The sequence below is a fragment of the Urocampus carinirostris genome, chromosome 6 (assembly GCF_059441175.1).
Source record: "Urocampus carinirostris isolate Australia breed hairy pipefish chromosome 6, RoL_Ucar_1.0, whole genome shotgun sequence".
NCBI lineage: Eukaryota > Metazoa > Chordata > Actinopteri > Syngnathiformes > Syngnathidae > Urocampus > Urocampus carinirostris.
Window position 1 is genome coordinate 33,715,079 of NC_142354.1, and position 18,235 is coordinate 33,733,313.

The following is an 18,235-nucleotide window of genomic DNA, read 5'->3' on the forward strand; positions in this document are numbered from 1 at the left end:
AATAGTCTGTAGTCTCTACAGCCCATTGAGACCTCTTGTGATGAAAGGCTATACAAATAAACATGACTTGACTTGATTTCATGCTCGTCCTCGCTGGTTTTTAATTTCTATTCGTCAGTGTGGCATGAAAATTGGTGAAAGATGCCTGCTTCTAGTCGAGTCCGAACACCAACCCAGATGAAAAAAATGAGAGTTTATTCAAGCACTTCTAAGAAATGTGCTTGCGCATCATGAATTCGCTGCAATGATCACAAAAGCCAGGAGATGGCGGCAAGGAGCAACAAAGTTCCAAGTTCCGTATAGCTCCTTTCAAGTGACATTGAGTATTATTGAGTACCTCCTAGTGGAAAAAAACAAAAACAAACAAACTTAATTTACTTTCAGTGCAGCAAACTCTGTCCAGAAGTTAAGGGAGGATCTCTGAATGATTCAATATTGATCTAAATGACTAACGATGATAAATGGAATCCACCTGTGTGTAGTCAAGTCTCTGTATACATGCACCTGCACTGTGATAGTCTCTTAGGTCTGTTTAAAGCGAGGAGAGCATCATGAAGAACGAGGAACACACCAGGTAGGTCCGAGATACTGTTGTGGAGAAGTTTAAAGCTGGATTTGGATACAAAATATTTCCCAAGCTTTAAACATCCCAAGGAGCACCATGCAAGCAATAATATTGAAATGGAAGGAGTATCAGACCACTGCAAATCTACCAAGATCGGGTCGTCCCTCTAAACATTCAGCTTATACATGGAGAAAACTGATCAGAAAGCAGCCAAGAGGCCCATGATCACTCTGGATGAACTGCAGAGGTCTACAGCTAAGGTGGGAGAATCTGTCCATAGGACAACAATCAGTTGTAAAATGCAAAAATCTGGCCTTTATGGAAGAGTGGCAAGAAGGAAGCCATTTGTTAAAGCTATCCATAAAAAGTGTTGTTTAAAGTTTGCCACAAGCCACCTGGGAGACACACCAAACATGTGGAAGAAGGTGCTCTGGTCTGATGAGACCAAAATCGAAGTTTTTGGCAACAACGCAAGATGTTATGTTTGACGTAAAAGCAGCACAGCTCATCACCCTCAACACACCATCCCCACAGTCAAACATGGTGGTAGCAGCATCATGGTTTGGGCCTGCTTTACTTCAGCAGGGACAGGGAAGATGGTTAAAATTGATGGGAAGATGGATGGAGCCAAATACAGGACCATTCTGGAGGAAAACTTGATGGAGTCCGCAAAAGACCTGAGACTGGGACGGAGATTTGTCTTCCAACAAGACACTGATTCAAAACATATAGCAAAAGCTACAATTGAACTGTTCACCAAAAAAACACATCAAGGTGTTAGAATGGCTACGTCAAAGTCCAGACCTTATTCCAATTGAGAATCTGTGGAAAGAACTGGAAACTGCTGTTCAGAAACGCTTTCCATCCAACTTCGCTAAGCTTGAGCTGTTTTGCAAGGAGGAATGGGCAAAAATATCAGTTTCTCGATGTACGAAACTGATATAGACATACCCCAAGCAACTTGCAGCTGTAATGGCAGCAAATGGCGCTACAAAGTATTAACTCAATGAGGCTGAATAATTTTGCACACCCACTTTTTCGTTTCTTATTTGTTAAAAAAGTTTAAAATATCCAATAAAGTGTGTTCCACATCATGATTGTGTCCCACTTATTGTTGATTCTTCACAAGAAATTACAGTTTTGTATCTTGATGTTTGATGTCTGAAATGTGGCAAAAGGTCACAAAGTTCAAGGGGGCCAAATAGTTTCACAAGCCACTGTATGTGTACCCCTAAAAAAAATTTTTTTTAAAAATGTGAAAAGCCTAGCAATTAAATGAAAAGTAAAATGGTGTAGTTTGGTCACTTTGATTCTCTGAAGTTTGTATTCTTCCTTGTGCTTTGTAGCAGTGGTTTCGGTTGTACTACACAATACAGCGACATCAAGTGGTCTTATATCACACTGGCTTTCTGTAAAGCCCTCTGATCAAGTAGTAGTCCATTTTGTGGTCGAATAACGAATTTGAGCTATGCAAGTCTGTAGTGTACACTGACATGCAAGCTCGGTGCAACTGAAAAGGCTCATTAAATCATATATGGATGCTTTGATCACTTCACAGACAGTTGGACACCTGAGGCTCTTGGAATAGATTTGCAGTACATCATTTACTTTAATTTGATCTCAATGCCCCGAACAGCATGTTTATTTTTTTGTTTGTGAAGCAGATTCTCTTTTTTGTCTCAAAATAGAAGTGGCTTTTTCACAATAATTTCTGCAAACCCCACAGAATTCAAATGATCACTTCAGATGAACAAGATGGCGGCGCGCGCGAGTGCAGCGGCTTCACATGTCTCTCCAGTAAAAGATGATGACTATTTTTGCACCAAATGCATATGCTGACCATTTTTTGCACTATGATGACTATTTTTGCACCAAATGCATATTGCACAAACCCTACGATACCAACTGTATGTAACATCCTATATGCCGACATGTCTTGGGTAAGTTTTGTGTAAATTGTAACTATAACCTCATCCTCATTGTTTTATAACCTTATCTTCTGTTCCTTTATCTTCTTGGGTTTTTTACCTCACTGTGAATTTGTGAAACTGGAGTGTCATGCCCAATTTCGTTGTCACAATATGTTAACCCATTTTGTAACAATGACAATAAAGGTGCATTCTATTCTATTCTATTCTATTCAATCAAAAGGCATTCCTCTTTAAAACCGTAATGTTCATTTGTATTTATTAATAAACATCTTCAAAATAACATCCCCTTTTGTGTTTAAATATAAAACTAATTCAGCCGGTACGTGTTTATACTTATAGAGTCAGTTTGTTATAATTTGCATCATTTGACACAATGTGCATTGGACAATTGATAAAACGAAAATTGGGAACTGTCAAGTGCAGGCGTCTCCAAGTTGGTGCCTGCAGACACCCTGAAGGACAGCCGAGTTGCCCTCAGACCTGTTCTGAAAATAACTCACCAGTGCTGGGTCATTGGGATTTTCTAGTAAACCTGTTGTTTTTTAGAGGTCAACTGAGTCTATTTAACCCTACTTCCAATCATAAACCTGAAAAGGACACAGTAATGAATTAGTATTAACATAGTGTATGTATGCTCAAGGGTACCCTGAAGAACATTTGTATCAGCTATAACGCTTGATATAGTGTTAATTTTGAAGTATTCAAAAAGTTTAACGGCTTACTGTTAACCAGTGTTTCTCAACTGATGGGTTGGCACCCGAAAGTGGGTCACGGACCCGTTTTTAGCGGGTCGCGAGCCTTTGCTCTGGCAAAATAGTGCTAAGAAGAAGAAAAAATCAAATGGGCAATTACACAGCAGATAATGAAAATGCGCTGTTTGATTCCTTCTTCCATTTCAGTCAATTGCCGCTATCCCAATTGTATTTTAATTTATTTCTGTTGTATTTGTTTTATTTCCATTCTATGCCCATGATAATGCGTACAAAAATATTGAAAGAGTGTCAGCCATTGAAGCACACCTTGAAGGTATGGTAAATAGTTTAAAAATGTTATATTTGCAGCTTTTTCATCAGTATATTGATTTCTATGATCCAAACAAGTAAGTAGATGTTATTGTTTTAGTACACTTTATTTTTTTTTAATTTGGGGGTTTTATTATGTGGCTATTTTAAATCAGTTTTAGGGGGTCACTTAATATTCGAATTAGGCCCTTATGCGAGTGTATGCAGTACAGGCACTTGAAGTTGTTGTGTTTTTTTTTCTGTTAATTTTGATTTTTTTGAGAAAGAGGTGAATCTGAATCTGAATCTGAACATAGTCTACTAACTCTGCTTTAAACAGCACAGTCCTTTCATCCGATAGATTTGACACGTGGCAAAAAAAAAAATCTTGATTTTAGGTCGTGGCATGACATTAGGGTGGATCCACTCCTGTAAACTACTGTATGCGTAAAACACCAGACATGAGTCAAGTTCAGCAGCGTTGCTGCAATGTTTCGTCTATAAGGCCATCTAGTGGACAAAAAAGCGAGGGCACAATTTACAGCACTTACCTGGCCTGCACAGTTTTACCTTGTTCCAAATGCTTGATTGCTTGCTTTCCGATCATCCATTTTCAGCCATGTATTTTTATTTAAATTCGTAACTTAATAAAAAAAAACACTTAACTATATTTTAATGAATCTTAAAGTGCTAAGAAACACAATTTTAAATGAAGCCCAGGGCGGGAACTCTTCCACAAGGCCACCGAGCAGCTAGACTAATTCAAAGCTCCAAAAACACTGCTTGAAAGAATTATCTGGCAATTTTTGTTACATAAACTTTAACGTAGTACTCAAAAGCGCTCACATTTCCACTTTACAGAAACTATCCATCCATCCATCCATCCATCCATCCATCCATTGTCTTCCGCTTATCCGAGGTCGTGTCGCGGGGGCAGCAGCGTTAAAAGGGAAGCCCAGACGTCCCTATCCCCAGCCACCTCTTCCAGCTCATCCGACGGGATCCCTAGGCTTTCCCAAGCCAGCCGAGAGACATAGTCTCTCCAACTTGTCCTGGGCCGCCCCCGGGGCCTCCTGCCGGTGGGACATGCCCGGAACACCTCCCGAGGGAGGCGTCCAGGAGGCATCCTTATCAGATGCCCGAGCCACCTCAACTGGCTCCTCTCAACGCGGAGGAGCAGTGGCTCTACACCAAGTCCCTCCCGGATGACTGAGCTTCTCACTTTATCTCTAAGGGAGAACCCAGCCACCCTGCGGAGGAAACTCATTTCGGCCACTTGTATCCGGGATCGAGTTCTTTCGGTCATGACCCAAAGTTCATGACCATAGGTGAGGGTAGGAACGTAGATCGACCGGTAGATCGAGAGCTTTGCCTATTGGCTCAGCTCCCTCTTCACCACGACGGACCGGTACAGGGTCCGAATGACGGCAGACGCTGCACCGACCCGTCTGTCGATCTCCCGTTTTTACAGAAACTAATCATATTTAAAGTGAAATAGTGTATTATTTAGAGCCTCTCAGTGGTAATAAAAAGCTTGATTCATTCATTGAAAGACAACTATTCATTTGAAAAATAAGCATTTATTAAAGTAGTTATGGGTAGAGAAATGTGTATTTATTTGACATAACATGAGCCTTAACTAGAAAAAAAAGTTGACCTAATCTTCTGTCATTGCTGCTAAAGGGACCCAGCAATCCCAAACCTTGAAGTTTGAAAGTTCATATATTGTGTGCACTGCTTATCCTCACTAAGGTTGCGGAGGCAGTTTGATTGTCAAAAAAAGTGCAACTCAACAATTTTTCCAAGGATAAAAGATAATGAACGAATAAGAAATGGGATTGTCTTCATCACTTGAAGGAATACTTGAAGTTATATGAGACCATGGGCGATTTTAGGTTCAGAGCTTTGGGGGTGCTGAGCACCCAGACTCTGATCAGAGTTTGTGGAGGCTCCAGTGTATTATGAGAATATGTTAAATTACTATAAGTGAAATTAAAAAAAAATACCAGTCAGACAATCTGGGTGGTTATTTTTTTTTAATTTCAATTAAAGTGATATTACAAACTCTCCCTTCATACACTGGAGCCTCCACAGACTGCGCCCCAAGGCCGCAAGTGACACTAGCCGAGCGAAAGAGCGGCGGAGAGGTGGGCGAGAACGGTGCTAGGAATTAAGTCATATCAAATTAAAGCAGTTGAGTATTTCCAACGCTGTGTTGTTCACAGTTTTGTTTTGTCTTCCTATTTTCATTTTCTCTCTATTTTTCACCAGCCTATCCTGTACTTAAACGAAAATAGAGTTTTGAAAATGCTATAGTTTTCTGGGGTGCTTGAGTTAAATTTGGAGATACTTGAGCTTGGTGGTGCGTCCAAAAATGTTTCATAGGGGTGGCCAGATGGGGCCACTTAAAATCTTAGGGTGGCACACCAAAACTGGTGGCACCACTGCTTTAGCACAAGTGAACCCCCCCCCCAAAAAATGGGCTGGTTACGCCCTATATGAAACTACTTAATGCTTGTGTGCCGGAAAAGTCGATCAAGCCTTGGTACGTAAAACAGGGACAAATGCTTTACAAATTAACATGAAATAATATGACAAATAGTGCAGTTTGGTCACTTTCAGTCTCCGCAGTTTGTATGTCTCCCTGTTCTTTTTATCACTCGTCTTCTCTAGCACTACACAAAGCGACATCAAATATTACAGTGTCCCTTTAAGAAACTATTTGCCAGTGATTTGAATTAAAGGAGTGTAGTTACGCGGATTCTCCACACCAGGCAGTCAAGTACTACTGTACACTCATGTCCTGGCCAATGACATGACATCCTCTTGCCTTTTGACTTTTTCATCCATTCATCTATCCATCCATTATCTGCACCGCTTATCGTCAGTCGGGTCGCGGGGATGCTGTAGCCCATCCTAGCTATCTTCAGGCAGTGGGCAAGGGACACCCTGAACTGGTTGCCAGTTTCAGGGCACACAGAGACAGACCACTCACTCGCTCATTCACGCCTTGGGACAATTTGGACCAGCCAATTAACCTGTCATGCATGTTTTTGGAATGTGGGAGGAAACCGGAGTGCCCCGATAAACCCATGCAAGCACGGGGAGAACATGCAAACTCCGCTCAGGAAGGCTGCTAGCTGGATTTGAACACATGACCTCAGAACTCAGCTGCTGTGCCCCTTCAATGATTCAAATCACTTGGAATAAAAATGAAAACACAAATTAACATAAAGCGGTGCAGAGGTCAAGGTTTCAATTCCAGCTACCGCAGCCTCCCCGGACAAACTCTGCCCGGGGAGGCTGAGTTTGCATATTCTATTCTATTCTATTCTATTCTATTCTATTCTATTCTATTCTATTCTATTCTATTCTATTCCCCATGCCTGAGTGTTTTTTTCCTATATTCCAAAAACATTTTAACAGGTAAATTGTCTGTCTCTGTTTGCCCTGTGATTGATTGTTGACCGGTTCCCTGCTTAGTGCCGGAAGATGGCTGGGATGGGCTCCAGGAGTTTAATCCTAAGGACATCGGAGGTGTCCCTGGACCTGTTATGAAAACAGCTCATCAGTTCTTATTGTGATTTTCTTTTAAAGTTATGTTTTTAGTGGTTGACTGAGTCTTCTTTTAATATTTAAACTGGTAATACTTTTGTAACAACATAGTAATAACATAATACATTGTTAATGTAGAAATGCATATCAAACTGGGTGCCCTTTGTGCTAATTAATAATCTAAAGTAGCTCTCAGCTTGAAAAATGTTGGAAGCCCTGCTCTATATGTACTTTCCTCACATGGCTAAAATATCTTTCATTGTTGGCATTTAAGTGAGGAAGGCAGAGCAGAACTTTATAAATCCCTTTCATCAAAAGAAAGCGATCTTGCCGAAATGCACTTTTTAATTTGAATATGTATGGCCATGGCAGCACGGCGGCGCAAAGATTAGCTCGTGTGCGGCACTATTCTGAGGTCATGTGATCGAACCTTCCTATGTGGAGATTGCATGCTTTCCCTGTGCTTGCGTGGGTTTCCTCCGGACACTCAAGTTTCCTCCCACGTTCCAAAAACATGCATGTCATGTCAATTGGCTGGTCCAAATCGTCCCAAGGTGTGAATGAGCAAGTGAGTGGTTTGTCTCTGTGTGCCCTGAAACTGGCTTGCAACCAGTTCAGGGTGTCCCCTGCCCACTGCCCGAAGATAGCTGGGATGAGCTCCAGCACCCCCGTGACCCTACTGAGGATAAGCGGTGCAGATAATGGATGGATGGATGTATGGATGGATGGCCATAGAGACTGGATTAATACAGCGACATTTTCAGCAATCTACAATGACGTTGTTGTCTGCTATACCAGGGGTCAACAACTCAAAATTTTAAAAGTCTGCTTGCATATAAGCCAACATAACCTAAAAGCAACATCCTAAAACTGCTTTAAATAACCGTTTATTAAAATATATTCAAAATATATATAATAAGTTTTTAGCTGAACATTAATACTTTTTTAATTATTAAATACTAGTAAAAAGCTAAAACATTTTATTACCCAATACTGTACCTTAGAGAAGCGCTTCTATGGCCGAAACATGTACATGGTTTACATATTTCGCAATCGTTTCCATCTTCGACTCAATTTTTGTCACTGTTTTCTACATTTCCTCCCGCTTATTCCTAACTTTTTGGGACCCATTATTATGGGTAGATATGTGAAATAAAACCAACAAAATCACAATCAAATGAGATGTGGTCCCTCTCAAACATGCCGATTGACTGAACAGGAAGAAGAGATTAAGTAGGGGATTATCACCATCTACTGATAAGGAGTTTAATTGACCCTCCAATTTTCTTTTTCTAAAATTATTTTTCCGTGGGAAAGGCCCGCGACCCGTTGGGAACGGGTTCGCGTCCCATTTTTGGGTCCTGTCCACCAGTTGAGAAACACTGTACTAAAGACAACCATAAGATAACAATACATAGTTACTACCCTCCTCTATCTTGTTCCATTTTAAAACATTTCTGAAAAATATGTAGGGAGCTGCTGGTGCAGCGCTAAGAAGCCAGAAGTGGCTCTAGAGCACAGGTGTCAAACAGGCGGCCCGCGGGCCAGATCAGGCCCGCTAAGGGATTGAATCCGGCCCGCGAGACAACACTCAGAGAAGCGCAAGAGAAAAACAAGCTGCAGGTTGAAATATGTCAACTTGATGTTGCCAAAGCCAGGTGCCTCCCACAAAGACACTGTACTTGTATTTATCTCTCTCTCTCTCTCTCTTTCTCTCTCTTTCTTTTCCAACCCTTTTCTCCCACTCTCTGTCTCTTTCACTCTCTGTGTCTCTCTTTTTCTATTCCTTTGTTGCACTTGTCTCTTTCTCTCTCTCTGTCTTTTAATCTCTTTAGCTCTAACTTCCTTTTTTCCTTTTCTGTCTTTTCTCTTTCTCTCTTCATACCATTCGCGCTTTCTTTTCTCTTTTCTCTCCTTCTGTCTTTCTATTTCTCTTTGGATTTCTTTCTTTCTCTCCCTTTCTTTTCCCCCCTCTCTCACGACTTTTTATCGTTTGTTTCTCACGTTCTCTCCCTCTCTCTCTTTTTCTTTCTTTGCCCGCCCTCTCTCCTTTTCCCTCCCCCTTTCTCTTATTTCTTTATCTCTCTTTTTCTTTCTCTTTAATCGACTAGTCCGGCCCCCGACAGAATGTTTGTTCTATCGTGTGGCCCCCGAGTTAAAATGAGTTTGACACCCCTGCTCCAGAGCCACAGGATGCTGAGTCTTAGAGCCAAAATGTTAAAAAAAAAAAGGAATCAAGATCGGTTTAACAAAAACTTTTTTTTTTAATCGAAAATACCTTCCCGTACCAAAATGATTACACAGTGTACACAATTTGAAATGATCAAAAAAATTTATAAACACAGGGAAAACAAAAACATTGACAGGTATGCAATAGTATTTAATATAATTGATTCTACAGAAAGATGACGTAGCCTGTACTTGACATTGCACTCTTAGTGCAAACTGGAAAGTGGGTGAAAGAGCACCCCTCAATTCAACTTTGGCCGAGTTGATGGCACGTTTTCTGATCATTTAAGTGCAAGTGTAGCGTTCACCCTGCGTGTGATACGCGCAGTTCTTGCTCTTTGTACTTTCCCCAAACAGTACATATGTACTCTGTCACCACCAAATATGTCATGCCTTACCTGCATGCATAACTGCTTGCGACGAATACTCTGGAGTGCGTGCTGCATCTGCAGATGCGCTGCCAGCTAAAAGTTCCTCACATGGTGCCCCGGTGCGCTCATTGGTGCGTCCTTCCGGCGTGTCACCACTTTTGGTGGATTACCCCACAGCAAATATCCTGACCATCAGGACACCAGGAGCATCACTCAACTCTCCAGCTGCACGTCAGGAGATCACATTTGAAACTTGTTCGTTTTGTAATTGGGTTTTAACGCACTGGTTGATTTGATGGCGGAGTCCTTCTCATTGCGCGCGATTTTTCTTTTCACACTGTTGCTCTGGGAGGTCCTGTGCGTCAGCGGGAGCCCTCCTGGTTGCGCATCCTGCAGCCTCGGGTCCTTGGGCAGAGATGCAGAGGAGAGGCGGATGGTGGAGCTCGCCAAGCAGCAGATTTTGGACAAACTTCACCTGAAAGAGAGACCCAAGATGTCTCAGACCGTACCTCGGGCGGCGCTGCTCACGGCGCTGCGTAAATTGCACTCCGGTCGCATAAAGCAAGACGGCACCATCGAACTGGACAACAGAGTTCAAGCCAAAGATCAGGGCTATGAAATAGTCAGTTTTGCCGATATAAGTAAGTGTGACCAAATTAATTTAGTACACCGTTTCATAAATACCGTTTATGTGACGCTTGGAGCATGCACGCTGCGCAAATAAGATGATTTTTTTTGTGTGGCCAGGTCGTGAGCAATTAGGGTGAAAGTTCAGGATAAATAGAATCACCCAAGCTCAAGATTTTGGTGTAATAATAATAATGACATATTTGAAGCATAATAGTGTACGTACCTTATCATCATAAATTTATTTATTTTGACCAAATTACTTTTACCCATAAAATGCAATAGAGAGGTTAGAGTATTTGTTTTTTATTAATGAATTTAATAATTTATGGACAGACATAAGTGGACCGAAGGCAAATTATGTGGAAGAATGGATGGACTGAGAGTTGAATGAATGACTGATAGATGAATGGGATAATGGCGAATGGATGAATGGATAGATGAATGGCTGATGGATGGGTGGTGGGATTGATACATAATAAATGGAAGGACAGACTTACTGCTGAAGGGCATTACTGGTAGAATGAAGGACAAAAAGGACAAGAAGACAAAGTATAAATGACAAAAAAAGCAATCACACGATCTAGAACCAGGGCCTCAAACTCAATTTACCTTGGTGCTGCCAGAGCTAGGGTCTGGGTGAGGTTGGGCCTGATCGTTTTTTCCACAAAAGAAAGTCCAGATGAAAGCATTCCACTGTTTTCAAATATCTTTTTTAAATTTCCCCGCACAAAATAAGATCTAAGAACAAATGTATAAGAAATTAAATAAATCAGTAATAAATTAACCCATATCAGGTAGGGCTGCGCTTAAAGGAACGGTGTGTATTATTCAGTGCAGCACAGTGGTAAAAACAACATCATTTATTTTAAAAAAGGCATATTGAATTAAAAAAATAGCAAAAATACATGACCTATCATGTAGATGTGCCTTGGTTTTAAGTACTCGTAAGTTGACAAAATTGTATCTATTTTATATAACATGAGCCTCGCCAAGAGGGATTTGAGATAATTGTTTGACATTTTGCTGCTATGGGTACCCAAAAAACAAAAACCTGGTGACAGGCTGGACAAAAACATAAAAGAAAAATTGTACTTTTTGGTCACTTTCAGTCTCTGTTATGTTCATTCTTACTTGTGGTTTGTAGCACTCATTTTTGTTTTTCACGACAGAATACTACAACACTTACGGTCAAATAATGCGCACTGTTTCTTCAACCTTTTATTAAGGTGGGGGCCTCAATTGGACCCCGGGGCAAGAATTTGCTACCCCTCAAATTGAAAAAAATTATAGGTAACTAAAGTGTTTATTAATAAAAGACAATGACACTCCCATTTCTAAACTATCCTTAGCCCAATTGCCATAAGAGCTGTAAGTAGCTTCATCTACAATGGGCAATGTGACTTATCAACATTTCCTTACTTTGTGCGTGTTCTTTGTTTGACCCCAAGATGAAGGCGGGCGCGGGGACGAGGCAAATCTCAGCCTCACCTTCCAGTTCTCTGAAGAACACAGCCGCAGCATCCAGGTGCTACAAGCTTCTCTTTGGATCTATGTGCATTCTTCCAAATCTCCCCTCCCTGTGCCGGCTCAAGTCTTCCTCAGTGCAAACGGCACAGGGTCCAATCAGACGTTGGTGATCGAAAAGATGCTGGAAGTGCAGGATAGCAACTGGCACACCTTCCCCATTAGCCACACCCTGCAGGCCTTCCTAGACGGTGGCCAGAAGGGACTCAGCCTGGAGGTCAGCTGCATCGAGGATGGACGGAACCTCTGCTCACTGGAAAACTCACTCAGTGACTCATATCGGCCTTTTCTGGCAGCCCAGGTCCGGCTTCGCAACGATCCTCTCCAGCATCTGCTCCGTAAACGCTCTTTGCGCTGCGGTGACGACATCACAATGTGCTGCAAGAAAGACTTTTACATCAGGTTCAAAGACATCCAGTGGCACGACTGGATCATCGCACCCGAGGGCTACCACATGAACTATTGCGTGGGGCAGTGCTCCGAGCACCTGGCCGGCTCTCCCGGCATCGCCTCTTCCTTCCACACAACCGTCCTGAGCCAAATGAAGGTCAACGGCATCAAAACGGCTGCGTCTTCTTGCTGCGTGCCTACTGAGCGCCAGCCTCTCTCCATGGTCTACTTCAACTCGCAACACAGCATAATCAAAAGCGACGTGCCTGATATGATCGTGGAATCCTGCGGGTGCACATGAAAGTTCCTTGTGTAGATTTGAAATTTCTATGGTTGCGTTTGTAATGAACAAATAGTCAAACTCTGACCGTTGGTTTCTGAAAAAAAAAACTTTCAGTTGCAAAAATCCCTTCTTTGTGATGTGTCTGAATAACAGATAGCTGGTCACAAATGACACACCTGCCTTAAGAAATATTTACTCTAGATACAGTGTTCGCTGCTTGTGGTTCATATGTTACATTTTCAACAAGTCTCTTTTGTTTAAGTTAGGCTGCGTCGTTGAAGGTGTCTTAAAAATTTGAAAGTAGAATGTTTTCTCGATTAAGTATCTGTTAACAAGGACCAATTGAGTTCAAAAAGCCCTTGTATTTTTCCCACTGTGCCAATCCACTTTTATCTTACTATTACCAAAGCTGTTCTGGTCACGAAACTCATTAGGTAAGAGGGTCAGGGGTCGGGGAGAGTGCTGGAATGTGGCGTTATGCTTGTCCCCACAGGTTTTTTTTCTCCTTTATTTGTAAGTGTAGGGTGAAAATGGTGAAAGTAAGAAGAGGCCTATTTCAAGTAAAGTCCAAACGCCAACTCAAAACCCCAATAAAGATGAAAAAACGCTGCAATTATGAATTTAAGCCAAGAGATGGTGGCAGGGAGTTAAAAAGTCCCAAATTCTATAGAGCTCCCTTAAGATAAGACATTTGAGATGATAAATGAAAGCTACTTCAGCTCTTCTCTATTTGTTTTAAATATAGAACCCAAACCATGGCATTTATCAATTCTAATACGTGCTTAGAATGACTTTGAAAACTTCACTAAAACTGAGGGAACCATGTAAACATAGGAACTAATAACGAAATAGACTACATAGACAATACTTTGTCATACTAGCACAGGTAATCAAATGTTTTTAGAATAAAATAAATAATCCACCCCAACCAGTTTAGACAATGTATTCTGATTAATGTTGGCAAATTCTGGGTTTGAGGAATTTCAGTACCGATTTTTAGCAATACCAGGTAACAACCAACCGATGATTTCTGAAGGTCAATGTGATTTGTTGTCATCCGAGCAACTGCGATCTTCTGAGATTGATAAAAATGCCTGAATTGTTTTTTTCTGATTAAATGTCTAAAAATGCACTCTTAATCTAAATACACAGTTTAGACCAGTGGTGTCATGTTCAACAAATATTTATTAAACATAATATGGTCTTTTCCCAGCAACTTTGTGTTGGATGTGGCACATGGGTTTCTGATAAATGTTTGCACATCCCTTTAAGAAAGACTTTTTGCCTAATTTTAATTATGTATTAATCGTTTTGAAGAAAGCTACGTTATGTTACGTGGCTTCCCAGGGACCACTAATGAGCGAATTTTGGTACGTTGTGTAGGAAAATTCAGCCTTTCTATCCCGGACCCCTAAAAAAAACGTTTACTCAGCATTTTCACTGTATTGTTGTCACAAGCGAACATTTGTGGTACACGACTCGGTCAGCATGTGAACTCAAGGTCATCATTTGGCAACCGTTGGGAAAGGTCTGCGGAGGCTGGGTCAAATGTGCATGTGCTGTTGTACGTTGGCACTTATAATTGCCAAAGTCCAAAGTTTACTGGTGTGATATATATTTAGAACTTTTCCAGCAAATTGAGCCTGTTAATCATTCCACTGAGGGGGACTTGACATCATCGCAATTGCACAACAGTCGTAATTATTATTTGTATCTTTTTGACATCTTAACATAACAAGCACCTTAACTCCTGGAGAAATATACACTCAAAAATGGTGAAAGGCCTCACACAATTAGACAATGGTTTACTTCCCGAGATTAAAAAAAATGAACTGCTTTCTCTATGTATTTTCTCAGGTACTATTTGGGGGTTGCTTTTTGTTTTGAGTGGCATGGCGATGATAAGTAATATTTTTATACGCAATGTTATAATTCATTGAGAGATTTTTTTTTGGAGAATAGCTGTTTTAATTTACATATTTTTTGAATAAAGAAATGAGCAAATTGATGAATGATGTTTGTCATTTGTATGGCTTCTTGAATTAAATGATATATGTGTTTTCCTGATACTTTTTGCTATGCCTCTCCGAAGGAACAAAATTATTTTGTTCTTCCCACAGTATTTGTATCAAAAGGCACTGTGCATTTATCGGTATGGCAGGTGAGTCAATAATTACACTTCCTGCGTAGATACACTTTTTTTTTACGTTATTGTATGAAAAAAAACAAGATCACAAGCTAGTACTGCGCCCCCCTCACCTCCTAGAGTGGGAACTGTTTCTTATTGGACATATATTGAAAACTGAGGCAGCCAAATGGCATGTTGCCCAAGTCCTTATATCCTTGAATAGAAAATAAATCTAAATAGTAATAGAAAAATGTTCTTTCTCTGTTTATTCAAACCTGAACTTGACTTGTTTCTTATTTAGAATTTTAATCGGTCTTTAGAGAGGACTTATTAATTTTCATTGGCTCACTTCTCACAAAAGTACTTTATTTCATTGAGAATTGTATTTGTTTGAAATCTTGCCCCAGTTTTCTTTAATACATGGGGTAGTTGCAAAGTTAAAAAAACACTCAAACGACCTTGTGATTGAATATAATCACGAAATATAAGAATACTCATAAGCAGTTGGAGAATGAATGAGTGAATGGATGAATGGATGAACGACCGTACAAACTTAAGGTGTACAGAAATTTCCTTTTAACTTTTATTATTGAAAATTTGGTCAAAGATCTTATTTATTGTGAGACAAATATTGATTATTATCCCCTATGTTAGTCTGATTTCATATAAACAACAATAAAGACACATAAAATCCCAGCGAGCATTCAGGAAACTAGCAGCAGTGCACTGGAAGGAAATAATTGTCTTTTTTTTTAAAATCCGTAAGTTTAATGTAATTAAGAACCTCTCTATCTGTTCCAGTGGGAGATTATGGTAGTTTGCCTACCGACTTTAGCTGCCATGTTAGGCAAAGGGTGTATTTGTTCATCCAAACAGTAGAAGTGGCTTTATTGACTGTCTGTGTTTGGTGTGTCAATAGCTTTCACATTCATTTGGCATGCGTTTATTTTCTTTTTTATATGTCATGCTGATGATGTCGGTGTATCGTCTAAACAGTTCTTTAAGACCTCTTGATTAAGGATTGTACAAATAATCATGACTTGATTTACTTTTTCGTTGTCCGAAGAAACAATCTATTCTTTTAAGCCTGCTCAGGATAATTTACGACAGCCGGGACATATGTTGGACTTGCTGGAGGTTCTGTACCCCCAGCTCAAGATCCACCCTAGAACTGTACTTGAAACAAATGATACAACCTGAGTTTCAAGGTAGAACATGTAAAGAGGAAATTGGTATCAGAGAGTAATATGCACCCTTTGCCCAAATTGAGACAAACTTAATACCATAATTGAATTATTTAAACTCTTGTTTCAAAAACACAAACGGCCACTTTCGTACTTTTTAGATGTAGAACGTTTGTCCTTTTTGGTACTAGAAGCCTAAGCCTGTCCAAAGTAACTGAGAGCGAGAAGTGGGATAGTCCGTGAGATTGGTTAGGTTCCAAAGAGAAAAACTAACGCTTGCAAAATGTCTGCACCTATTGGGGGTCAGCCAACTAAAGTTGTGTTACACCATCAAAATGGACTCGAATCAAATGATAAGGATTGCATTGGCTTTTGTCTAGACCACGTATGTCAAAGTAAAGGCCCGCGAGCCACATCACCCCATGAGAATGTTTTCTACAGCCCCCGAGATGATCTTGATTCATAATGGTATCATACACCAGTAATCGCTCTGTATTCTTTTTAATGTATGCTACTTCTCCTTGACAAAAGTGTTGTTTTTGGCCAACAGATTTTTGCACTTAATTTTTTTTTTCAATCCAATTAAATTATAGATATATTTTTGAGTTGAGTAAATGATTGAAAATTGCTATTTACTTTTTTCCCTTTGTAGTAAATGTAGCCCACTTTTGTTAAAATGAAAAAATATATACTAGTGATAGTTCCCGAGAACTACTGGCTGTTTTCATTCAGTGTTAATGTTATAGAATACTTATATCAACAATTCTTTTGTGTGTGCTTGTTGAGCAGAGCCATAAGAAAATATTACTTTACTTGTCTGATCATATTGTGATATATTGGTTAGGTTTTGAGTAGGATCAATCAGGTTCATTCAAATAATGTCAACATTCGATGAGTGCGGCCCACAGATTGTAGCTGTCTTTTTTATGTTGCCCTCTGTCCATTTGATTTCCATACCCTCAGTCTAGACAACTAAAGATTTGGGTACTGGTCCAAAGAACGTGGTATTGTATATACCGGTATGTGAGTGCACAGCCCAGAGTAGTCATAGAAACACTTAAACTTAACATATCTACTGTACCTTGGGTAAACTAATTCCAAAGGGTAAAAAATAATGCACCAGATTGGTCCATTTTGCCAAAATTTCAATGTAGCAACTTGAAAATTCTCAGTAAGTGGTAGTTGTGGATGGTCGTTGAAGATCTGTAACGAAGAATGACGCATGGAATTATACAGGTTAATGCCATTGTGGCTGCTACAAGTTATTGGGATGAAATCTTTGGATATGTTGTCAGAACCTGGTGCAGATGGATCTGGGTTCCTGCTGGTACACAACAATGTTCCAGGAGGATGAATATGTTGATATACTGTATATAAATGACTTGTTTCAGAGTTCACCTGAGCTAAACCCCCAAAAATACCTCTGGAACAATATGTTAAGGTCCATCAGGTAAAGCTAGGTGGTTTAGTGATGCACTAGTCCAGTTCTGGAATGAGATCCCCAACGACACCATTCGTAGTCTCATGAGGTTCATGCTCGGAAGTGTTTAGGCATGCGTACAAGCAACCACACAAACTACCGAGAAACATTTAAGGCTGTTCCAATGACATTTTCGCCTAATGTACCAGTTTGTTGAATCAAATTTTCAATTCCATCTTCATTTTGAGGGGGTGTCCTTGATTTCTTCCCCCGATAAGAGGTTATTTTTCCTTCTTTCAAATTGTATTGCGCCGTTTTGTTACTAATAAAGAAGCTTGTTGTTTTCAGTTACGATATTCAAAACCACGTGTCCACCCGAGTTTGAATTTGATGTGTTTTCAAAGGGTTCTCCAAATTTTTTTTGAACACTTTTCAATAATTGCCGTTAGAAATACCATACACAGAGTAATCAACACTCAATACCGCAACAGAGCCAACAACATTCTAAAAGACTGTTCTCTACAGACGTTTTTGATCTGTTGCCTTCTGGTAGGTGTTAGAGGTTCCTTTAAATAAGGACCAACATGCTCAGAGACAGTTTCTTCACCAGATTCATCACCGCCCAAAACAACAGCACAAGACTGGGAAAAATGTATTTCTTATCAGTTGCATTGAAAAACGGGTAATCCGATTTTATCTATCGAGATATTTGGGACTTTCTGTTGCTGCTAAAATGTTGTACTACTATCATAGGATTATTGTTACAATGCACCATTTTTCATCATTACAACATAGTCCAGTCTCCAAGCACACCCTTGAGAATATTTTGCGCATTCATCCTGACATTCCATTATTTCATTTTTATTATTTAAGTCTTTGTGTGTTTATCCCGGAGTGCCATGTCTAATCTTGTTGTAGACAATGTTTATTATGATATTATCAATGACAGGAATTCTAATTTGAATTATGTAAGAGAACCTTACAAATGTCTTATGAACCATGACTCACTTTCCCATTAAGTGAC

At 40.1% G+C, this 18,235-nt stretch overlaps 1 protein-coding gene across 1 annotated transcript; it reads left to right on the plus strand.

Annotated features, from left to right (window-relative positions):
- The first annotated feature begins 9,672 nt into the window (after positions 1-9,672).
- Positions 9,673-13,227, plus strand: LOC148364643 (inhibin beta B chain). Its single transcript, XM_088338815.1, has 2 exons — positions 9,673-10,293; positions 11,731-13,227. Exons 1-2 carry the CDS (start codon positions 9,948-9,950, stop codon positions 12,495-12,497), a joined length of 1,113 nt encoding a protein of 370 aa, XP_088194941.1. The 5' UTR covers positions 9,673-9,947; the 3' UTR covers positions 12,498-13,227.
- Positions 13,228-18,235: the final 5,008 nt, after the last annotated feature.

Excerpts from the sequence above, each read along its gene's own strand:
- LOC148364643 (XM_088338815.1), top strand. The coding sequence starts at position 9,948 with ATGGCGGAGTCCTTCTCATTGCGCGCGATTTTTCTTTTCACACTGTTG. Across the intron at positions 10,294-11,730 it reads AGTCAGTTTTGCCGATATAA|ATGAAGGCGGGCGCGGGGAC; the intron begins GTAAGTGTGACC and ends TTTGACCCCAAG.